Genomic DNA, 24,015 nt, shown 5'->3' with positions numbered 1-24,015 from the left:
AACCTGAGGATTATTTTGTAGTTATTCTGTAGCTCATCCGTAATCCTTCTGTCCTATGTGCTTTACGGATGCTTCTTTACGTGTATAACCATCCAAAGGCTCTTTTTCTCAAGATGAGCAACTTACAAGGACTTTATTGAACTTAATTTTATTTATTACACTTCAAACAAGGTAAATTAAAAAAGAAAGATGTTTGCTGATGGGTAGATTGATGATTGCTATGTTATTTCGCCAAAAGGTTGAAATGGTATAGTATTTGGCCATTTGAAAGGCGTAAAGAAGTATAAAAATCGTATTTCAATATAAAAAGCTTTATCTAATAAAAAGCACAATTTAAAGCCCAATATATTGTTTTTTAAACCAATGAAGTGTATTAAATGATAAGGTTTTTTACAAATAAGAATGTAAAGAAGTACATGAATAAGCATAGTGTCGTCCAATAACGACAAGTAGATTTGTGATGATTAAAAAAAGCCAACTTATCATCAAGTAAAATGCGAATGCTCTTTTTTTTTACGTGAAATCAAGGTAAAATCAGAGATTTCAAGTGTTTTTTTTTTTGGTATGCGTAATATTCGAGTAAAACTTGAAATTATGTTTCAAAGTAAAATTTGCTTGAAATGTGTCGTTTTAATACTTGGTAATATTCGAGTAAAACGTCGAATTTCAAGTGAATATTATTGACTTATTATTCTTAAATTATTTGCAGTCCTATACAGTATTAATAAAAGATAATATCACAAATATAGAAAGATAAATGTCGTTTTTCAGAAGTTTATGCCGCAGTGAGTAAAAATGAATTCGTACTTCTAAAAACACAGAATTTGATGAGAAACATAGTTGGAATAGTGAAAATTTAAAAATACGTAGAATTATTAACTTTCATATACAAAGAGCTCTCCTCTTCATGCGCGAAAAATAAGTGGAAAAAGTATATTGTGCATACAAATATACTTATAAATTAAAGACAAGTGAGCTGTTGTTCCTCTTACGCGTTTTGTCTTACGAGTATCTAATTTCAATGTTTACACTTGTCTTAAAAGGTGTAAAATCGCCCAACTTAAATACAAAAAAAATGAGCAATGAAATTTTCTCTAAAGTTCGTCCGTTATTTTCAAAAAAAATCGTCCAATTGATTGTGGAACGACTGTAATTTTTTATTTTTATGTTAAAAGATTGCATATGCAACGCTTCTTTACCCTTTTAGTTCTCCGATTTATTTTACGCCATCTTACAATCCTTAAATAAACGTTTGCATTTTCTTCTTTTTCTTTTTTCTTTCTTCTTCTTTCAAGAATACTAAAAGAATGGTTATAAAATTCAGGTCGGCTTGGGCGATTGTACTTACAAGCACAAATAATTATATTAAAGGAGTGATTACCATAAAACATGCTATGCATAAACATAACAGCCGATACCCCATACTGGTCCTTTATACACCCCAAGTATCGCCTGAGATCGTTGATATCCTGAAAAGAATTGGTTGCCTTGTGAAAATGATTGACAACATTCATCCGCTTGGTAAAGTAGAATACAAGTTCAAAAGATTCGAAGAAACCTGGACAAAACTAGCCGTCTGGAACGAAATAGAATATGAACGACTTGTTCTTTTGGACGCAGACATGCTACCACTTAAAAACATGGATGAACTAATGGAAATGGATCTACCTCAAGATTGGATAGCCGCTTCGTATGCCTGTACTTGTAATCCGCAAAAGATCTCTCACTACCCACCGCACTGGGTACCTGAAAATTGCGCATACACACGATGTGTCGATGCTCAGCCACCGTCGATCAGTGACAGAGCGAATTACTTCAATAGTGGCCTGATTGTCCTCTCACCTGATAGAGATAGATACAAACAAATGATAGACTATTTGAATAGCATAAAAGATCTCAACGTTTACCCATTTCCGGATCAAGACTTCTTGAATGAAATATTTAAGGGGCACTGGATGCCTATATCGTATGGTTATAATGCGTTAAAGACCCTTCAGTGGGCTCATGAACCCATGTGGGATATCAAATATGTGAAGAATATACATTACATATTGACCAAGCCTTGGGATATCTCTGAGAATGAAGAATGGGTAGATCTTGAGTTGATTTATAAACCATTATATAAGATTTGGTGGAAGAGCTATTCTGAAGTTGATGCACTTGTTGATACGAAAAAATTGGAGCAACTGTTAACAGGTTAAAATAATTGTGACCTTTTTTAATAAATCCTTATGCTCAATTGCATATTTTTAACCTGCATATGAGCCGTTGATTATAAAAAAGAATTGTTTATGCTTTTTAATGCCGTTATTCAAAATAGAATATACGATTGTTTTGTAATGATAAAAATAATGATGTATAACAATACATACCTTTTAGCCGTCGATATAGATGCTTTGGTAATATGACTAGGCACATCTTTACATTTTTATAGTTAAATTAATACTTGGAAACTTTATTTGTTATAGACTCTCCTGGTGCTATGCAATTGTACTTTACTAATATATTGAGGGGATATATTATGTATTGTATACTTTTTGATTCTTCTTTAGGACTTGTTATAATTGTATAAATAATGCCAATGATAAGTATATAAACAGGTTATACGCATAAAGGAGTATCACAAAGGATTTATTTTAATTGGTAGTCATTGAATAAAGACACACAAACGTAGCACAATGAACTCTTTAAGGGGTAATGAGGGTGACTGTCTGAGCTGAGTAGCACATGTGCTCTGGGCTCTTTCTTTTTGCTCGCGAAAATTATATCATTTTTTTTTTCTTTATAGATCATTACAAGAAATGCAAGAAATATTTCCAGTTAATTCTGGCAATGTGCCACCGCCTTCACAGTCAACCAATCTACTTTCACACCAACTTTCTTTCAATAGTGCATTTCAACTCAACAATAACAATAACAACAATAATAACTTACGGCGAAATAATAAAATAAAAAATGTGAAGCCGGTACCAAAAGTAGTTATTTACAAAACAAAAAAGCATAAACTTGTGTAAACTGATAATAAAAAGTTAAAATTAGATAGAATTCTTGGACTGACATCCACATCTTCCAATATCTTGGATACCGCTAATGATTTGATTGCTTATGCAGCAGGTGCAGTCGTTGTTCTTTATCATCAAAAACGAAATAAGCAGATTGCCTATCTATACCCACCACCTACCACAACAATCAACACAACTAACGTGAATGCAGTAACAGGCACAATAAATAGCAACCCTATCAATCCAGTTGCCCCTCCTCTGATTGTACCTATCACGAGTAATAACGAGCACCCCTTGACAACCAACACAGAAGAAAAGAAAGGAATTACACCTGCTAGTGCTCGTGCAAAACCAATCAGTTGCTTAGCATTTTCACCCGATGGAAATTATTTGGCAGTTGGAGAAGTAAGCAAACAAAAAGATGATTACCTTCGATTAAAACAATGGCAAATTATTAGATGGGACATCAACCAAGGATATTCATTTGGGATGTGAAAGAAAGGACAATATACAGAGAGTTCAAATCTCACAAGTTTGGTGTGCTCTCATTATCTTTTTCACCCAACATGCGATATTTAGTATCAGTTGGATTTCAAGTAAGCACGATATACATCAATGAAAAGTCTGATTTATAAAAATATGCATATAGCATGATGGTTATTTATATGTTTGGGATTGGAAAAAAGGTGTTAAATTAGCAGGAAATAAAGTCACTAGTCGAGTGAATGCAATCTCATTTTCAAGGGACGGTTCCTTTTTTGTCACTGCAGGATTAAGGCATGTCAAATTTTGGTATTTGGATGCTCGAGGCAGAATACCTAAAAAAGTAAGAGACCGAGAAAGAATGAGATAGTTAATAATCTTGTTTAGGGCTCAACTCGAGAAACACAAGTTTTAGACGGGAGATCAGCCCTTTTGGGTGTATTACGGGATGCTAATTTTGTGGATGTTGCTTGTGATCAGAGCATCGCTAGTTCAGGTTACACGTATTTTGTTACAGACACTGGCATTTTGTGTACCTTTAAAGAAGGAAGAGTTATTGACAAATGGGTGAATCTTCAGGTACGAAAATAGCTGTAAAGTGCAAATTTTTATGCAAATCATAGGTCAAAAATACATTTTCAATTGCTGTTTCATCAACGTATGTGATCTGTACTTGCTCTGAAGGCATTATACGGTAAATAACTTTGAAGAAAAGGCAGTAATAAACATTTGATTGCTCACTTGTAAAAGATTATTTGAACCTGTCACATTAAAATATCTGGGAATCCTTCCAAAACCACACCCACTAGGTATAGACATTAGTTCAATCACATCGCCCGATATGGTACGCTCCACCGATGATACCAATGTATACCCTGATGCTGTAGCCATTGTCTATGATAGTGCAGCACAACGAGTCACAACTGTTTACTCTGATCGTAGTTTATATATTTGGGATATTCACGATTTACAAAAGATTGGTAAATACCGAAGTTTCATATTTCACAGCGATTGTGTATGGGGAGTTGAGGTAAGTGAGCATGCAGAGACAATACAGTTACAAACTAACTTTATAATAGCCTTGTCCAAATGTTGAAAAAGAAGGGTCCTTGATTCCCTTAAATTCTTTTGCTACTTTCTCTGGTGATGGCACGATTCGAATCTGGAATTTGGATCATCCATTACATCCTTCCTCTTCTTCACCACTTACACCACCTCAATCTTCTCCACGAAACACAATGTCCCCAAGCAGTAGTACAATGGTCGGCTCTCAACGTCGAAACATCTATTCTCGTGAACTGGTCAAAATGATATACGTGGATAATGATGCAGCAGAGTTTGCCAAACAAGCCAAAACTTTTGGTAAAAAAAGAAAAAAAAATCATTTAGCTTAGAAAAAAGTTCTAAAACGCGTTCTATATAGACTTAACAGAAGATCAATATCCTGATTATGGCATCCGCTCACTTAAAATGAGCCTTGACGGGCAATGGATGGCCAGTGGTGATCGTAGTGGTAATTTACGCGTTCATAACATGGAAAGCTGGGACCTTCTCAGCTATCAAGAAGCCCATGACTCTGAAATTCTTTCGATTGATCTAACGACCGGCCCAGACAAGCCCAATCTAATTGCAACAGGCAGTCGAGACCGCCTGCTACACATTTTCGACATGCGATCCAATTGCCAACTCGTTCAAAGTTTAGATGACCATTCGTCTTCCATCACAGCCGTCAAGTTTTCTGAAGATGCCACGAAGCTGATCAGTTCTGGTGCAGACAAAGGCATCATCTTTCGTCACCGACAACATCCTATCACACCATTCCATGATGCATCACCTCGTCCCTTTTTAACCTATCACAACCACTCTGGTCGAGGCACCGTCTTTGACATGGCTCTAGATACTAGTGGTCGTTATGTGGCCGCAGCGACCGGAGAGCGCAAGTTGTACGTGTTTAGTGTTGAATCAGGCAAACCCTTTCGGGTATGTAAGCCAGAGACGTCCGATGAAGTTGGTAAGGAACAATCCGGTGGTAGTTTGATCAATATCGACCTGGATCCCTTCTCTGGCACCTATGCTGTTACCAGTGGATCTGATAGATGCATCCGACTCTTTGATTTGACCAACAGTACCTGTATCGAAAAGGTTGCTGCTCATTCAGAACTAATTACGGCCGTGAAGTTTGTAAAGACAAACTCAGAAGAAAATTCACTGCGTGTGGTGAGTACTTGCTCGGATGGGACAATCTTTGTATGGAAAGTGAGCTCAGATATTGTGGTCAAGATGTGTGCAAGGGGTGGTATGCGGCTAAAGCCAGAAGAAAATAAACAATTTGGTTTACAGAGACCAATGCAACAGCAGCAACAGCCACAAAGAACACGAAGGATCTCAACAGTGACCGCGATACGTCCATCGGCCAGTATTTCACAAATGATTCGACAAGGAGAGCGCAAGACGTTCTCGACCATGTCTACTGCCGAACACCGATATGATGAGATGTATCGAAAGATAGAGGCCAATCGACGTCGAACACAAGAAGAAGAAGAGACCGAGTTACTTCGAAAGACAAAAATACGTTTGCCTGATACCAAACCCACCAAAGTATCGCTGCCACTTCCAGAGAAGGCTGGTCGATTAGAACGACTATTCAATGGATACCCTACTACACAAAAACGTCCTACACGGCCATTAATGAACGCCAACGTGAATACTAATAATAATAAACTGACGACGAACTTGGTCAATATGCGCCGTACCCAAGGCAGAAATGCCATATTGGACAGAGAAATGTCACCCCCTCCAGTTGCGGTGAGAAAGGCAGCTCAGCCAGTGCTCACTAAACGCGCCAGTCAACCTATAATAAGTAATAGTACCAAGACGATGAATGATCAAAGAAGAGCAAGCGATAGTCAATCACCTTGTCAGAAATCATCCATGTGTGATGATTCCAATGTAGAAGAAGAACCTAATAATGGTGATATCGAAGAGGAAGGTGATGGCGAAGAAGAAGAAGAGGATGAAGAGACAATAGAAGAAGAAGAAGAAGAAGAGATTATATTTACACCTGAACAGGAAAAGATGAGCAAACCCTTTGAAGTCTCCACACATCCAGATACTCACTCACTTCAAGCAGACGAAGAAGATGGTAGGACAACACCTGTTTCAGACACAAACGAACAAAGTCATTCAACTGAGGAAGAAGACCACAGTGAGAGTAGTGTGGATGATGATGCTATCATTCGAGACTTGACCTCTTTAGAACCACCCCGTATGTCTGCATCAGTCAGTAGAACAAAGGCAAGGCGCAGTCTGCAGCTAAATGAGGACGAAAAGGAAAGACGTAGAAGATCGAGCTCGAAAAGACAGAGTATAACAGCGCGGTTTTTATCTTCTTTGATGAATGGCATGGATACCAACCAAAGACCTTCAATTCATCATGTTTTGGGTGCTTTTAAGGAACTCGAAAAGAAGCCTGTGAGTGAAACAAGTCAATTAAAATCAGACAAGGATGAAGAAGAAGAAGCTAAAAGGGAAGAGAGTTTAAAATTAGATAGTGCACTTGCAGACTTGGATGGCATCAGTATCTTGTTGGATAGTGTACTTGACACGTTAATTAGCACCAAGAAAACAAGTGAAAATGAAAAATCAATCTCAGTCATTGAAACCAAATTAGGTGAAGTATCTGATAAAATAGCAGACAGATTGACACCGCCTGATACAAAAAAACTACTCGAGAAATATTCTAATTTATTACTAAATATGGTTGAAAAGAAACTGAACCCTTAACTGTGTAAATAAAATTGAATATCCGATGTTATTTTTTTTTTCTGGGAGATCGGTTATGTGTGACACACGGACTACTTTGACCTTGTTTTTGTATCACACAGTGGACCTGACCGTTTACCCGGGAACTGTGCATAAGATCTATACTACTTGAATTAATGCTTGATGTTTGTCATAAAAATAGTAAAGATACTAAATTTATGAGGAGAATTAGAGAAACGTGTGATGGATAAGAGTAGACTATATTTTAATAGAGCCTTTGCTATTACTCATGTAATTCAAATGACATAAAAGGGGTGTGCACGAGTCAATTCAGGGGACTGAAGGTAATAGAGTGGATTGGTTAGAATTGAAACAAAGCGTGGTTCCTGAAACACAAGCCCAATCAAATAGTGAATCATATATTGTGGCAAACCTAACGCCCTCAAAATAAATTAATACATGTGATATTGAATGAACAATAAGGATGGATAGCTCAAGGCATGTTTTAATTGGCCACAATAATAAGCTGGTAAAGAATAAGGGACATTGATTATATACCTATTCATTGTCTCTTTTAAGACTAAATTCCCCACCCAATATCAACTTCAAGGGATCATAACATGCTCTAGTCCCTTGCCTTTTCTATTCAGAATCAATTTATTCTTCATCTGTAAAAAATAATGCAAATCTATCATCTCGCGTGGCAAAAAAAAAGGGGGGGGGGAGGGAAGACAAGCATAGACTGCGATATTGTTGTCTGTGAGAAACGAGGGGATACGAACGATTTATTTTGCGTCAAATCGATTTTGTAGATCTTTTTTATTTGCTTGCTTTCTTTTCTTTTTTTTCTTTTCTTTTTTTTTTTTTTTTAAGGGAATTATTTTTTTTTGTACTTGTAAGAAAGAGGTGATTTGCCCGAAAAGTAAATTTCACTCGGGTTCTCATTTTTATTTTTTTTATATATTTTTACATTTGCTTTCTTTTTCATATTTTTTTTTTTCTTTTGTTTATTTATTTATATGAGGAAAAATCAAGTTTGACAGCTCTGAATGTTTTTTTATGTTCAATCATGCCAAATAAATTTTTTCCAAATAAACTAAAATCATGGTGGCAACAACGATTTAAACAAGATACATTAGATTGGAGATCTTTATCTCCTCATCATCCACCACTTCCATTCCTTTCATCAAACACTGTGGATGAATCACTGAATGATTCAACACCTATTCAACATCATTCAAATATCATTTTAGATTCTATTTCTAATATTCATCCTTCCAAGGTTAGTCTTTTATTCCCCCCTCTCCCTTATTTCTCCCTTTTGTACACCGTACGAGTATAAAGTACAAATAGCATAAGAGAGGGATGAATTAAAGAACAGCTTTGTCTAATGATTCTTGTATTCCAAATAGGTTAAAAATAAACCATTCCATTCATTATTTCCAATTCTCGAAGAAAGTGAAACGATCATCACAGAAGAAGTTAGACAAGAAACAACACAACGTAAATCACCAGAGACCTCAAGTACCTGTTCACCAGTCCCTTCAAACATAGGCGATGAGGAAAGATGTAAGCAACGATTCGTAAACATGGTCTTGGCCGCCAAACAATCTCATCAATCCAATCCAAGGCCAACAGAAATGTCACTGATATTTGATCCTCACGGGAATATCGATGCTGTCCAGATGATCATTCAAGGTCAATCTATACAACAAAAATTCAATGGGTAAAGAAGCTGCTGAAAGAGACACGGTAATTAACATGCTTTTAGTAATCCTCAATGTATTCCTCCTGAAGTTGCCACGAGTACAGAATATAAAAGTGAACAAGCAGAAGTTTGGATCTTGGGTATTTATCTTTACAAGATGTTGACTGGAAAATATCCATTTCATGCTTCAAATCATCAACAACTACTCAAACGCATGCTTCATACCAGCTTTTCTTTACCCAATGATCTATCTGAAGGTAAACAGACAGTCATCCTCTTTCTCTTATTCATTTTCATAATAGATGCCAAGGATATCTTAAGACGTATGCTGGCACCAGATATAATAACCCGAGCATCTTTAGATTTAATTATTTATCATCCTTGGCTTCAACCCTATAGACACTTACTAGTAGAACAATCATCACCCATACAACAAGATACAATACCTAAAGTCATCAAAAAAAAGAAAAGAATCAAACCTTTCAAACAAGCCGTCCTCTTCATCTTTCACGGTCCGTTTCCGCCACCAAAGAAACCTTACCAGGATTTATCCCATTTGGGTACGCGTGAATCTGTTTTTGCTAGACAAAGACAATTGTAGCATAGTTGTAATATAATTAGAATATAGATTATTATTATTATTATTAAAAAGAATCCATTTTATTATTGTTGTATTATTCAAAAGCTACACGATTCGTAATTGTATTTGATCGAACAGGTGGAGGTGGAGGTGGGGGTCGAATGGCAGTCGATCGCTGTCGAGTCACACTTGTAGCAGGCGGAGGAGGTGGTGGAGGCATAGAGTGATGTCTGGAAACAACATCAGGTGCAGAGATTGTTTGTGTCATGGGTGTAGGCATGGGTAATGGTTGACTCGATGTAGATGTTGGTGTTGGATAATGAATACTTGACACACGTTTAAGTGATGCTTGGGAATTATGATTGGTATTATTATTATTATTATTATTATTATTATTATTATTATTGATATGAGGGGAAGATAAAGAGGGTGGAGGTGGTGGAGGTCTTTGTCGAATGCTTGAAGTTCTTCTTGGCTTCATGGCTGATTCAGAACTACTGTTACTATGATTTGTTGATACCGAATCACGACGACGATGAACATCATCATATTCTTCAGTGTAATTAACTGGAAATATTCCTCGTTTACCATTAGCTTCACCTACCCACCAACCTTTATCGATCTCGTCAATCACTGTGATCAAATCTCCAGTCTTGAAAGATATCTCGTCGTCATTTTGACCATTAAAATCAAATGAAGCCTTCCTGTACTTTTCAAATTTGGACTCTGTTTTAAGTTTGAGCTCATATTGAAATAACCTTACGAGTAATATTCATCTTACCTTGTATACTACTACTTGTACATATTGGACTATCATTTCTTGCCATCATCACTTTCCCCATAACTTCTGTTGGATCAGAACTAGAGCCTCTTCCCCAATCTTGTTTGATGCTTTCTAATAACTCTTTTGCTTGGCTGTGATAATCACATTGGGCTTCTAAAAGACGAAGTAATGCATCCCTATGTTCATTCTGTAGTTCATCCTTTAGTATCTTATTCATCAGCCAGTCAACTTTACCTCAAATTCTTGAAGATAAGCCATCTTTTGTATTAAATCGTGTTCAGTGTCTTCATACTTGATCTTTGCTCCTTGCATTTCTTGCTCTAATTCAGGTTTCTCTTTTTTTGCTTTACTGAGTCTATTTAATTTTGAATCGTAATCTAATCTTTTTAGCTCCAATTTCTTTCTGAGTGAATCATAATCCTTGTATTCTTGTAATCCACTTTCTAACACTGACATGTATTTATTCTTGACTTCATTTGCCAGTACTTCTTGAAGTGCTGCAATACGAGTTTCAGTTTGTCCCAAATGAATTAAAGCGATACCTATAAAGATGATAAATAAGTTTTTAAAATACAATAATTATCTGAATCAACTTACCTAAAGCAGAATCTTCAGGGAATACAGTTCCGTAATGATATAAACAAGTACCAAGTGCTTCATAAGGCATCAGTTTATTTTTATTATCTTCTGGTGATGGTTTCTTTTTTAACAAATAACGATATAAGATATCACAAGCTGACACAATATTTTCATATCCTTCTCTTCTATGCTCTGTTTCTTGTTCTAGTTTCTGAAAGTCTTCTGTCTGCAAAGTCACCTTGGCTCCTCCAAACTTTTCTCCTGTCCACTATTATTTATTATTTTTTTATTATTAATAAATTATTTATTTGATTTTCAGATACAAAAGAGAAAGTATTATTATTACCTGCTTAAATCTTCCAAGGTTCTTTATCATGGCTCTATTATTTTAACAAGAATGGAAAAAAAAAAAGAAAAAGAAAAAAAAAAGAAACGGCAAATTTATATAAAAAAAAAAAGAGCTTATTGACAACTTTCCGAACATCAAGATCATTTATGTCACTAAATACAACTGCTTATATTCAGGCAAATTTTTCGTAAATTTGAATCTCCGTTTTAGTGAAATTGATCCACAAGGCAGACCAGCTGGCACCTTTTTATTTGATCACAAAAAAAAAAAAAGCATGTCATAAAAAGAGACTCTTTATTAGCTACTCAAGTTTCAAATTTACATGATAAATCTAAATAAGATCTTTATTTATTTATTTAGAAAGAAAAACAAATATTGAAACTGACTTTATTGTTAAATATTATAAACCATTCCTGATATTAAAGTGTCTTGTTTGAAAAGATACCGACAATCATTTTAATTTAAATAGAGTGTTTTGTGAATGTTTAAAGAACTTTATGGTCTCTGAATACAAAAGGTAAGTCAAGGTGTTGTGTTGTAGATTATTTTTAATTTATAATGATATTGCACATATTAATAAAAGGAATCAGCTCCAAGTGAGTGACACCTGGATGTTTTAATCTTTTTGCTCTTTGTCTAGCAATATCTATGCTATACTGAATAGTGGCACTTTTTTACGATAATCAACAGAAAAGGAAGATCCTATGCCTATTCTTTGATATTGGAAATATATTTGGATTCTCTCTGTTTATACTTCATTTTGGTTTAAATTAAGCGTTGCAAGCTTTCCTTTAAAGGCAGGGGAAAGAAGTTTGGCGAATACATTGTTATTTATTGCTTTACCGGAATCTAGCAATCCTACAATTAGATTCTGAAAAGAAAGCTGGGGTTTTCTCTTTGGTCATACTTAGAACTAGAAAAAAGAGAAATGATTCTCACAATATTTGAATGTATATATTTGGAGGATGTACACAATTTGCTTGCCATGCTCTACTCTTAAAAAAATCTTAGTGACAATCTTGGGTTCCTACGATTTAATTTAGTGGCTCCGAACAAACTCGGTATCCTTTGACCGTATTGAAAGCTGATTATGGTAAGAATTGTTATCGTATGCAAATATATGGTAACGTGTGGAGTATGCTTTATGTGGCTGATAAGGAGTTTGAGATGAAGAGTTTAGTTTACTTTATTTATATAATTAAAGCTCTTAATAGAGTTGATGATGGCATAAAAAACCAAAAGATTAGCTTTATTCTTTGAAAATAATTTTTCATCTGCAATGGAAAAAGCTTTCACAACCAAATAGAACATTTTATATTCATAGATATAAAAGAAATTATGCATCTGAGAGCGGTGTGAATCAAAATGAATAGAGTGCAATGGATTGATCATACCTGCCAAGCTCGAATCTACTCTTTTTTAAGGGTGATAAACCGCAACAGACCACTGGTGACCAGTTTTTATCGATGAAAGAAAGTCTGTCAGTAGCAAATCTCAGATAGATGTACCAGACAACGAAGATACAGTAGCTGAAGGACCGGAGATTGGCGTGGTCGACAGAAGGAAGCCACTGAAAAGACCAGAGGATCGGGCATATATCGCCTTGATGAAAATTGAGATGTGAACTAGCAAAACTGAAAACATCTAACCAAACCTTCCATTTCTTAGGACAGCGCATAAAGAGGTATTATAAACCTTCAGTGTGAAGAGCTCAAGCCATTATTGAACTTTGAGAGAAGTGGTTGACTATGCCCATTCGCTAATTGGAAGGTGACCAAACTGCAAAATGGATCAAGGCAATTTTTATAAATTGACATCGGCGATAATGTGTTTATTTGCACTATCTTTTGATGATATCATTTTTTTTTTATCATTGAATTTACTCTATTGTTTAATTCTGCTTTATATGAATTCGTTAAAGATCTTCTCAAATACCTCGTATATCCTTTTGGATTACATCTGTAAGCTATGTTTTAGCATTTTTATTTGAAAAATTATTTTATTTCGTTGGATTAACTTGATACTATATAACAATTTGTGCAAGATGAAAAAACGAGTAGCATTAATATCACTCACATAAAACACCATATTATCTTTTATAAATATAATGTACTATCAATTAATAAAAAAAAATAATGCATTCAATCATACTATAAACCCAAAAGTACATTTGATTCAAGTCTTTTGCTACAAACAATGGTCTTGGAAAGTATTTTTTTTTGGGTAACTTTAAATGTGGACTGATAATGTTAGATAAGAAAGAATGATAATTCACAATAATCCCACAGCTTAATTATCATGTTCTTGATATGAGAATAGTCAGTTCTAAAGATTGACTTTGTTCTGATTAAGTGGTCTTGGTGACCCTCTCTGTGTATCTTGTTAAGCCAAATATAAATTAGGTTCAGTTACTTGTCGACGATTGAGGAATGGTAGTGCGCTACTATTCATAAATATGATGGCAATCATAAAGAAGAGAGAGAGAGTTTATTTAAGTTGACAAATTCTATTCCTATCATTAGTTTTGTAATCGGATTTGTTTGATGGTTTGTATTGATATTTGGTGTCCTATTATATATGGAAAGTTTATTTGCTTTTTTACACATCTTTTGTTTAATATGGGTTAGATTTAACAGCAAGACTTATAGCGATCACTTCATTGCTTCCAAGCTTTTTCGTATTTATTGCTATCTTGGAACTAAACGAATGATCAAAACACAAAAGAAATTTCTAGATTGTAAGCTTACTTGGCTTACCTACTCAATCATTTACAAATATTCTTCATTCGAACAAGCCTTAGTATTTGAGTCAGAATAGCGCCAAAGCCCTTTGAGGTCTTCAAGATAGATATCATCACAAGTTGCACTAATCCTTGAGTTCAGAGCTTCTTCTTCTAAACGTCTTTCTCATTTGGTTTTACTTTTAACTACAGACCTGAATTATTCAATCGGATTGGGATCAGGAGAATACGGAAAGAAGTATACATACCCATATCCACGGCTTTGATCAATTTTACAATTTGGTTAGAGCTGTGCATAGGTGCATTGTCCATAATAACATGATGCTCTGTAATTTGTTCGTGGCAGTATAGCGTATCTAAAGTGTCAGAAATGAAATTGAAGTAATGGCCTGCGACAGTCCCAACCGTTTTCTTGGCCTTAGAATTTCTCCTGTAGCATTTCTCTTTTTAAGGTCTTTATACACCATTTTCAGAAAGTAAAGTCGCATTTATACAAACTTTATAATACAATATATACAAAAAGCGACAAGTAAACGCGGCATTTATTCCAGAAAACAGTGTATAAGGAATACCCACTTTGATATTCATAATGTCATATGAAGCAGTTGCACCTAATTTAGTGGTTTTAGCTCTTGTTTTGGGCTGAGCATTAGCAGCTCTAGTATCCTTATGAGAAAATACCCTAGTATTACTTAAGTTGGTATGGAAAGCGGATTCATCAATAAAGGTACAGTTGTTCTGATGGTCCATATCTGTGTTGATAAAATTGCTCACCCGGTTGTATCTTGCATTAATGCTTTTTTTCTGAGTTTCTATCAATGGGCTCAAAATGCAACTTCTTCATTGTCGAAGCACAGACTTAGGTAAACTTCAGACTTATTCGAATAAAGAATCTTTGTAAACAATTGCGCAAGTGAGCCAAGCAAGCTTGCAATCTAGAAATTTTGTGTATATGTAATCAATTTCCGAAAAAGGTGTAAGCTTGTTTTACTTGAAAACAAAAAAGGACCCCCCTTCATTTTTTTTTTCTTTTTTATCATGAATACACCTCTATTGAAACGAAATAGAACAGTGAGCTCACAAGACTCGACTACAGCACGGGAAGAAGAAGAACAACATTATGGCGCCTATTATCGGTATCCCAGTTCACTTCAACCTGGCCATTTCAGTTCATTAGAAAAACTCATGTTTTTTGTGAGTTCTGTTTTATTGATTCTATTGTTTATTTTTGTTGGTTTATATGCAAGAAGTAGTACTGGACATGGCCCACCTGGGATTATTTCCCCACCTAAGCATCACCATAATGTTACAAAGCAGGTAATATATTAATATGATATGACGTGTGTATTGATTTTTTTTTTTTTTTTGTAAAGGTGGTTTGTTTAGAATCCAGTTGTATCAAAACAGCAGCTAATATATTACAAGTAAATAAGAAATAATCAAAGTACTTTATAATAAATTATAAATGTAGGATGTTGATATGGCACTTGATCCTTGTCAAAACTTTTATGCCTACACTTGTAATAAATGGATTGACAATCACATGATACCCTCCACTCAGCCAATGGTGAATTTACCCTCGATAACGACGCAATCAATAAGATATCGACTACACCAGCTTCTTTTAGCACCTTATCCACACTCTGAAACTAACGCATTACCCAATCCAGACAGGATTTTGGATCGACAGTTATTCGATAAACTGACAGATCTTTATCAATCCTGCCTCAACAGCCATGAAGAAGGTGTGAAAGTACTTTATCCTATATTTCGAGAAATTCAACGACTGGTCCCATTGGAAGGACATGATAATAAGGGATTGAATAACGCGATTACATACTTGGCGGATCGAGGTGTTTGGAGCTTGTTTGAGGTAAAGATAGGGCCTGACTTACTCGACAATCCAAGCAAACCTTCAGTTCATCTGTTACCGGCTTCTCTGCCACAGAGCGATGATCGAGAGGGATATCTACATGTGGTGAGTGGAATATTGGAATTGGTATTTAAACAGGATAATGAATTTGGATGGCGATCATGGAGCTCTGTAGCTACAGCAAGACGTATTATTGAATTTGAACAAAAATGGATAATGGAAAGTATTCAAATGGAGCGATGGGAAACGCCTAAGGAACTAGCAAAAGAAGTGCCTGGGATCGATTGGACAACATGGGCTCACGGACAACAAAGTCCTATTCTTGCTGATCGTGCCTTATTGAAAAAGATACAAGAAAGCACGGCGGTGAATAGCCGTACACTTCAAATGTACCTCATCTGGCGTACCATCTGGACTTACCTTGACACACTTGGTGAATCCTTTAAAGAACACAGGCGACGATTGGAAGCGATCCAGCTGGGCATCAATCCGGATGCAAAACCAGAAAGGTGGGAGACATGTTTGTCACTGATAGATCAAGATAGCTATATGGGGCCCTTGTTGGGTAGGTATTTCGTATTGGACACACACCCCGTGATTGAACGGGCGGACTTGATGACCCAAAAGATTGTGAGCAGACTTCAAGAGAAAATGACAAATGAGAGAATGATCAAGAAATTGCGAGGTATGCAATTTGAGATTGGCTATGCAACACATGCTTCACTTGATATCATGTCCGTCTTGTCCTTGACAGAATATTATGGTGCGGTTCAGACGGATCGCGAGGCAAGTTTGTTTGATAACGTGAAAAGCGTTAAAATGCAATCTGTAAAACAAATGTGGAAAGAGTTAAAGCAAAATCAAATGAAGCCACCTGTGTTTAATCCAACATCCACTGAGGTGTTGTATAGATACGAATACAATCAAGTAATTATTCCAGCTGGAGTATTACAGTTTCCTTATTTTGATGTCCAAGGGCCAGAGTATTTGTATCAAGGCACACTGGGCTGGATGATAGGTCAGGCTGTCATGGTAACACTGAATCACGTTTTATGTAGATGTATATGTGCATGCTTACATTTACGCTATAGCATGGATTCGATCAAGTAGGTAAAAGATACAACGAAAAGGGATTGCTAGGTGATTGGTGGAAAAACGCTGAATCAACTTGTTTGATTTCACAATACGAAACATTTGGACTTGACGGAGATCAAACATGGAACAATAATTTTGCAGACAATGGTGCCTTGATGCTTTATGATTCGACAGAGAATATAACGATACCTGGACTGAATCATTGGACAAAAGAGCAATTGTTTTATATCCAGTTTGCTAGAATGAAATGTAGTAAAAGTACCAGAAAATACCAGGTTAGTGATCACACAATAACCATAATAAAATGATTGCTAATACTAAATAGCTAATAAATAAGAATGAAGCACCCGATCAATACAGAGTGAATGTTCCATTAATGAACTCACATCATTTCTCAAAAACATTTTCATGTAAATCAGGTTCATTCATGAACCCTGAACACAAATGTCAAGTTTGGGAATAAAAATGTATAAAAAATATTTTTTTTTATTTATTTTTTTTTTATTTACTTTTTGTACACATTCCATATTAATGAAGTTTGCTAAACAACTAGAAACAGAATCAGAAAATATTCCTTTAGAGTGGAGACCTTATCTCATTCAATACAAAGCATTAAAGAAATTGATCAACAAAGTCACTCAAGAGATTGAAAGTAGAGGATTGTCCGTTTCTTTATTACAAAATGATAAAAATATAAAATATTATTTTACTGGTAAATATTTGCACAGGAATTAGTTTGTATATGTATGCCAACATCTTGGTAGGGGAACCACCTCACGTGAAACCAAATATTGAGTTCACATATGACACAAATGAGGCTCAAGAAGAAATTTTGTCTCGATTGAGAACAAGTAGACCCAAGCTGGAGTACAAGACTAGTTACAGCAATAAAGACGTTTTCTCGATAAATAAATCTAACCAATCAAAAGACGTGGTGGATATCATGAAGGAATTGCTGAGTATGACATTGGAGGAAAAGTCTGGGAATGAACAAAGGAGATCGATTGTGATTGAATTGGAGCAGGACAATGAGTTTTTTGAGACACTGTTAAATGAACTGACAGAAGCACATAAATTACAGGATGAGACAGCAGAAAAATTTAAAAATCAAGTGGTTACACTACAAACAGAGCTTACTAGACTGGTACACATATTCACATAAATGCCAGTAAAAACAAAACTGCATATACTCAAACATACTATGATAGACCTCTCCTTCACAGCAAGACATGTATCATTGGCGTAATATTTTTGCAGTCTATATGGATTCTTGTATATTTCAAAACACAACCAATGTGGATAAATCTAAAAGGCAAATGCAGTGGTTTCTTGATGAATTGAACAAGACGAACCAACTCAAACGATTGAAAAGCAAAGAATCAAAACGATGCTTTGAACAGTTTATTGCACTCAACACTCAGCTAATCACAGTCAAGCATTATCAATTATTAAATCAGACAGCAATGCGTAAGATCCTAAAAAAGCATGATAAACAGAGCGGGTTATCGGCCAGCCATGTGTTTCCTCAACTTGTATCCGTTGATCAGCTATTGGATTCCAAATTAGCAGTGATGCTGTATGCTTCCATTACAGATAAATTAACAAGTATCGTACCACAACCAGACGATTACGGTAAGCCCATCCAAACAATATGTGGAAGACAGAGACATTAAATCAATACTGTAGCTTGTCCTATCTGTATGTCCGTCGCTTGGCGTCCGATTCGCCTAGAATGTGATCATGTATTCTGCGTGAGATGCTTAGTTAAGGCACAAAAGAAACGAATGCCTAGCTGTCCACTGTGTCGACATCCAACTGCTGTCAGTGATGCGACTGCAAATAACTTAGATGAAGGCTTACAAAACTTTTTAAAACTTTATTTTCCACAAGAGATCAAAATGAAGCGACGTGAGAATGAAAGAGAACAGGCAATTGAGGATATAGAAGCAATGACGGGTAAACGATATACAGAAGAACAATTATTAAGAATGAATAGCCCCACAAAATGTTGTATCATGTGAAATAATAAATCATGGATGATAAGGTGGTGGTGGTAGAGATGAATTATGGTGATTAGGTATGTAAAGTTGTTGTTGTAATTTGATTTGTAATTGATGTTGCTGCATCATTGGACTGTGGTTGTCTACAAGAATAGCAGGTGTGGGTATCTCCATAGTTACAAAATCATGAGGTGGTGTTTCCATGGTTTCAAAATGATTAGCCAGTGGATTTGGTTTTTCACAGGGTATTTGCTTTTCTATCCGTCTTTTCTTTCTTTTAAACACAAAACATATACTTAGTCCAACTACAATTACACCCACGATACCCAAAACAGCCGCTATAATATGTATTGTATTGAATGTTGAATTATGCTGTATTAGATATAGCTTTTTTTCTATAAGTCTATTTTTTTCCTTTTATTAATCAAATCAACTGTATATTCTAATTATTTACTCGGATGACATAGTGCAAGTAAAAAAGAGAAAATGTAAAGAGAAATCTCTTCTCTCTTTTTTTTCTATTAAACATTTCGGGATCCAAAAAAGAAAAGAATGTCAGGAAGATCTGGAGAAAGTACAGAATTTTTTTTTTAATTTAACTTTTTTGTCAGCAATTAAGATTATACGTGTGCGTGTACATGAACTCACATTGTTATTGTTATCGCTTTAAAAAAAAGAAAAAGGTTATTCATTGTACAAAGTAAGGAAATATAAACCCCTTTTTTTTTGGATTGAGGTTTCACATGTAAACAGTTAAAGTGGAGTGCGTTTTCTTCAATCATACTTGTTTATGAAACATAAAGTAGTGTAACTTTGTTCCCCCTTGTATTATGAGCTCATTACTGCTTGCATTAATCTTATCAGCAATCAACCTTTTAGATTGAGTTTATATATAAACATATAGCTGTATCTTTACTCGCACGGCCTTTTTTTTGTTATTGTTCCATGATTTTTTTTTTTACTCGGATGTAGCCAGTAATAGAAGCAATATTTTCTTTTGCAAGTAAAAGTCAAATAGTTGCCTGTTTGCCAAATCCGTATATAGAAAATTTTGATCATGTATAAGATACATCATGAAACGATGAGGGGATTACTGCTAAATGCTTTTCAGTCATGCCCTTATTAATACACATGGTGATTAATTAATTCATTTATTTTTTTATTTATTTGGCCGACACAATAAAAACAGTCGAATATTAATATCTCGCGGTGCATTTGAAAGTATTTTGCTTAGGTGATATAACTAAAAGAAGGGGTACTTGGAATACCAAGTGAACTTCCAAATATTAATTTTTTAAAGTTTTTTGTATTTGATCCTTTTTAATTGAATAACATCAGCTGTTTTACATTTAATGCCAATGAAGAGCTTTGGTTATTCTGAAAAATCATTATTCGTAATCTTCATGGACTCATATTTTTTCTTCTTGTAGAAGGAGGATTTTATTCAGGTGCCGCAAGGCGTACACCATTGTAAGCCTTCTTTGACTAATGTAAATAAATAGTTTATTTTTATTTATAAAATATAATAGGAGTCACACGGTTGAGAGCGGTGCGAACCAAAAGAAATGGAGTGCAAGCGCTTGAACATGCTATTTGAGATTGAGTCTGACCTATTTGAAGGTGGCAAACCGCGACATAGCACGAGTGACCAACTGTTTATCAATAAAAGGAAAGCCGTCAATAGTAAATCTCCAATAGGCACATCAGATAACAGGAAGAACACAGCAGCTGAGAGTCCAGGGAAGTTTTTGCGAATGATGACAAATTTGGAAAGTAAACGAGACTATTCTATTGTCCGATAACAAAAATTATAAATATCTCTCTAAAACGCTGTGTTTCTGTCTTTTTTTTTAAGGAGGTAAAACGGTTTCAAGTGAAAAAGAATAGGAAACTTTGGGTTTATTAGCTGAAGATATAATGGATGTTACATTATCAAGTTTGGGCTAAAAAAAAAAAAAAAAAAAAAAAAAAATAAAAATAAAAATAAAAATAAAAATAAAAACTATTGATGTTTATAAATTTTTTTTATTTTTATTTATTTTTTTGTTTTTCCCCTTTTTTGACTTTTTTAATATAGACCCAGAAGACGTTATGGCACAACGCTCAAACAGTTTTGCTTACGGGACACCAACAGCAAAGATAGAAAGAACTCTTAGCATTTATCCAGCATTTATATCGAAAATAGTATATGAATTAAAACAACTTATTACAGTATCAGATCATATCAAAAATGATATTGAATATAAAAATACCTTTCATGGTAAAGAAGTAGTTGTGCGTATTACTATATAATGTACTATATTATTACTAATAATAATATGCTGTTTAGGACAAGATTATTTTGATATTACAAGCAAAAGATAGAAAATTGGCTACTCGAGTTGGAAAGGCTCTTGCTTCACAAAGAGTCTTTCATGATGTTTGCTATGAAACACAACTTGTGGATTCTATCCATTATTTATATGAGTTTTCCAATCAAACCATTATATACCAGAATAATGACAGCATGAGTGAAATAGAATCAACTACTTCTGAATTAGTTATCAACGATAGTATACCCAACGGTGTATTAACTGAACTTACTTTTTGCTACTCACCTACATGTTGGAGTAAAAAGCCTTGTTATAGTCCAACATGTCCAAAAAGGATACCACAAGTACACTTATGCAAAAATATTACAAAAATCAACTCAAGAAAATAACACATATTTGGTATAGTTCCACTATGGTGAAGAACAAGAAAAGAAAGACGTAAAATTCAAAAGCTCACAACAATACCCTAATCAACATGATGATGACCGATTATGGGCAAATAGAATTGACAAAGAAACATATAATTCAATACCAAAAATAGAGCGTAAAAGACAGGAGAATTTATGTGAATTAATCTACACAGAAGAAGACTACGTTTTGAGTTTGGATTATTTACAGACTGTAACCAACTTGAATCTTTCTTATTACTATTACTAATATGATTATGCATATGATAGGTATGGATTAAGCCATTGAAGGAAAGGCCCATTATTCCAACATCAAGAAGAGAATCGTTTATCCACAAAGTATTTAGAAATATTGCGTCCATCTATGAAACCAATATTCGATTATTAAATGCACTTAAATCAAGACAAGATGAAAATCCAATTATTTATCAAATTGGTGATATTTTACTGGAGTTTGTTATTGATTTTGAGCCCTATATTGCTTATGGTTCAAAGCAACACGAGGCCAAGTTTACATTGGAGAGCGAAAAATATATCAATTCGAACTTTGAAGCTTTTGTGCAGGCAAGTATCATACTATTTTATATATACATTATGCCTAACAGAAAGCGATTAGGCAACCGAAAGGCATCCTAGTTCTCTAAAGCTCGAATTAAATGGATACCTTACAAAGCCAACCACTCGATTAGGAAGATATACTTTATTGTTCAATGAAATATTAAAACATACACCAGAGGGACATCCTGATAAACAACACCTACCAAAGGCTATCAACATCATTAAACAGTTCTTGTCTCGAGTTAATTTTGAAACTGGACAAGCAAAGACTCGATTTGATTTGGAAAGAATACATTATAACCTGTCATTTAAATATAAAACTGACGAAACTGTAAGCTCGATATGATTCATTCTCTTCAAAATAAGCGTATTAACACAGACAAAGGATCTTGATTTATTAGCAAAAAATCGCTCAATTATTAAGCAAGGAACATTAAAAAAGACAGCTCAAGCCGACTCTGTTGAGTATCAAATCATCTTATTTGACCATTATTTATGCGTTGCTAAGCTCAAAATGTCAAATGGCGTAGAAAAATATGTGATGCAAAAGAAGCCCATCCCAATAGAACTTTTACATGCCTATATACCAAAGTACGACCCATCCATACACAATAGCAATAAAAGATCGAATTCGATCGTATTACCTTATTTGACAAACAATAATCCCAACAATACAATGATGGTTGCATCCACTGGCGGGGCTGGTATTCATGTCAGAGCGTCCACTGACCTTAACTCTTATTTAAATAGTAGCAATGAGGATTCATGTTATCCAATCTCTTTTCAACATTTGGGTAGAGATTCTATTCAGCTTACTCTTTTTGCTTCTTCTGCTGCAGTAAGGAAGACATGGATTGACAAGATCAAGGCTCATCAAGAAGATATGAACAAAAAGAAACCTATATTCAAGACTGTACCAGTCTTTAAAGAACATGCATTTCAAGAATCAAACAAGATTAATCATTTTATTACATTCAGTAAGGTTACCGTTATGATATTTGCATAATTTGCTTATTCTTTATAGACAGTGGGCAACAATATCTACTGGCGGCAGATGATGGTGTTTATGTGGGTCATCATAATTACAAACAGTCAAAACCACATAAAGTACTCTCACTTGACCGAGTCGCCCAAATCCAAGCGATTGAGAGTACACAGACACTTTTAGTCTTAGCAGACAGGATGTTATGGGAATATCCGCTGGATGCTGTTAATAACAAGCCAGAATCTCAGCCTCTGGGTCGCTTAATTCAAACACATGTTCCTTTTTTTTATGTGGGCACATGTTTACAAAGAACCATGGTTTGTATTCCTAAAATATCTACTCTTCATTCTGTTATATCTGCATATGAACCAATCAAGAAAGAAATTATTGTTACAACAGCACATCAACATAACAACAATAGCAGTACAAGTGGTGGGAAAAGACGCAGTTTGATGAACACATTACTTGCTTTGCGTCAATCAAATTCAATGAACGAATCGAATTTAAAAAAGATTAAGGACTGTTATGTTCCTTGTGAGGCATATGCTGTAGAATTATCAGCAACCATGATGTTGATTACTACTTCTAGAGGTGTTATTTTAATAGATATGAGAACAGATCAACCTCAACGTAAGCTGTTACCTTAAGTCAATTCTCTTTTTTTTTGACTATTATTGTAGAATTGCTCAATCCAGCTGATAAAAGTCTTTCATTTATCATTGAAAGAGAAAAAGAACCTACATCACTAAATCTACGACAGTCTATAAAGCGTATTGCAATATTCAGAACACCTAGAAA

The 24,015-nt window shown here is 34.9% G+C and overlaps 9 protein-coding genes across 9 annotated transcripts; 7 read left to right on the top strand and 2 right to left on the bottom strand.

Moving 5' to 3' along the window:
* Nucleotides 1-1,394: 1,394 nt before the first annotated feature.
* On the top strand, nucleotides 1,395-2,201 carry RO3G_06768 (uncharacterized protein; the record flags this gene model as incomplete). The annotated part of the gene is made up of 1 exon (XM_067661358.1): nucleotides 1,395-2,201. The coding sequence occupies one exon, from the start codon at nucleotides 1,395-1,397 to the stop codon at nucleotides 2,199-2,201; it is 807 nt and encodes a 268-aa protein (XP_067517459.1).
* Nucleotides 2,202-3,460: 1,259 nt separating this feature from the next.
* On the top strand, nucleotides 3,461-7,268 carry RO3G_06767 (uncharacterized protein; the record flags this gene model as incomplete). The annotated part of the gene is made up of 7 exons (XM_067661357.1): nucleotides 3,461-3,598; nucleotides 3,652-3,828; nucleotides 3,873-4,064; nucleotides 4,109-4,179; nucleotides 4,236-4,515; nucleotides 4,565-4,847; nucleotides 4,909-7,268. 7 exons carry the CDS (start codon nucleotides 3,461-3,463, stop codon nucleotides 7,266-7,268), a joined length of 3,501 nt encoding a protein of 1,166 aa, XP_067517458.1.
* A 1,568-nt stretch (nucleotides 7,269-8,836) lies between these two features.
* On the top strand, nucleotides 8,837-9,275 carry RO3G_06766 (uncharacterized protein; the record flags this gene model as incomplete). The annotated part of the gene is made up of 4 exons (XM_067661356.1): nucleotides 8,837-8,973; nucleotides 9,019-9,095; nucleotides 9,184-9,212; nucleotides 9,258-9,275. 4 exons carry the CDS (start codon nucleotides 8,837-8,839, stop codon nucleotides 9,273-9,275), a joined length of 261 nt encoding a protein of 86 aa, XP_067517457.1.
* Nucleotides 9,276-9,629: 354 nt separating this feature from the next.
* On the bottom strand, nucleotides 9,630-11,274 carry RO3G_06765 (uncharacterized protein; the record flags this gene model as incomplete). The annotated part of the gene is made up of 5 exons (XM_067661355.1): nucleotides 9,630-10,261; nucleotides 10,317-10,506; nucleotides 10,554-10,861; nucleotides 10,917-11,166; nucleotides 11,245-11,274. 5 exons carry the CDS (start codon nucleotides 11,272-11,274, stop codon nucleotides 9,630-9,632), a joined length of 1,410 nt encoding a protein of 469 aa, XP_067517456.1.
* Nucleotides 11,275-15,025: 3,751 nt separating this feature from the next.
* On the top strand, nucleotides 15,026-17,418 carry RO3G_06764 (uncharacterized protein; the record flags this gene model as incomplete). Its single annotated transcript, XM_067661354.1, has 6 exons — nucleotides 15,026-15,304; nucleotides 15,361-15,411; nucleotides 15,459-15,860; nucleotides 15,999-16,787; nucleotides 16,952-17,207; nucleotides 17,375-17,418. The coding sequence occupies 6 exons, from the start codon at nucleotides 15,026-15,028 to the stop codon at nucleotides 17,416-17,418; spliced, it is 1,821 nt and encodes a 606-aa protein (XP_067517455.1).
* A 1,000-nt stretch (nucleotides 17,419-18,418) lies between these two features.
* Nucleotides 18,419-18,628, top strand: RO3G_06763 (uncharacterized protein; the record flags this gene model as incomplete). Its single annotated transcript, XM_067661353.1, has 1 exon — nucleotides 18,419-18,628. One exon carries the CDS (start codon nucleotides 18,419-18,421, stop codon nucleotides 18,626-18,628), a length of 210 nt encoding a protein of 69 aa, XP_067517454.1.
* A 357-nt stretch (nucleotides 18,629-18,985) lies between these two features.
* On the bottom strand, nucleotides 18,986-19,159 carry RO3G_06762 (uncharacterized protein; the record flags this gene model as incomplete). The annotated part of the gene is made up of 1 exon (XM_067661352.1): nucleotides 18,986-19,159. One exon carries the CDS (start codon nucleotides 19,157-19,159, stop codon nucleotides 18,986-18,988), a length of 174 nt encoding a protein of 57 aa, XP_067517453.1.
* Nucleotides 19,160-21,212: 2,053 nt separating this feature from the next.
* On the top strand, nucleotides 21,213-22,310 carry RO3G_06761 (uncharacterized protein; the record flags this gene model as incomplete). The annotated part of the gene is made up of 4 exons (XM_067661351.1): nucleotides 21,213-21,215; nucleotides 21,285-21,611; nucleotides 21,673-21,888; nucleotides 21,945-22,310. The coding sequence occupies 4 exons, from the start codon at nucleotides 21,213-21,215 to the stop codon at nucleotides 22,308-22,310; spliced, it is 912 nt and encodes a 303-aa protein (XP_067517452.1).
* A 436-nt stretch (nucleotides 22,311-22,746) lies between these two features.
* On the top strand, nucleotides 22,747-23,864 carry RO3G_06760 (uncharacterized protein; the record flags this gene model as incomplete). The annotated part of the gene is made up of 2 exons (XM_067661350.1): nucleotides 22,747-23,209; nucleotides 23,257-23,864. The coding sequence occupies 2 exons, from the start codon at nucleotides 22,747-22,749 to the stop codon at nucleotides 23,862-23,864; spliced, it is 1,071 nt and encodes a 356-aa protein (XP_067517451.1).
* Between the last annotated feature and the right edge of the window lie 151 nt (nucleotides 23,865-24,015).

This window comes from Rhizopus delemar, genomic scaffold (genome assembly GCF_000149305.1).
Source record: "Rhizopus delemar RA 99-880 supercont3.5 genomic scaffold, whole genome shotgun sequence".
Taxonomy (NCBI): Eukaryota; Fungi; Mucoromycota; class Mucoromycetes; order Mucorales; family Rhizopodaceae; genus Rhizopus; species Rhizopus delemar.
This window is presented reverse-complemented; position numbering and strand designations above follow the sequence as displayed.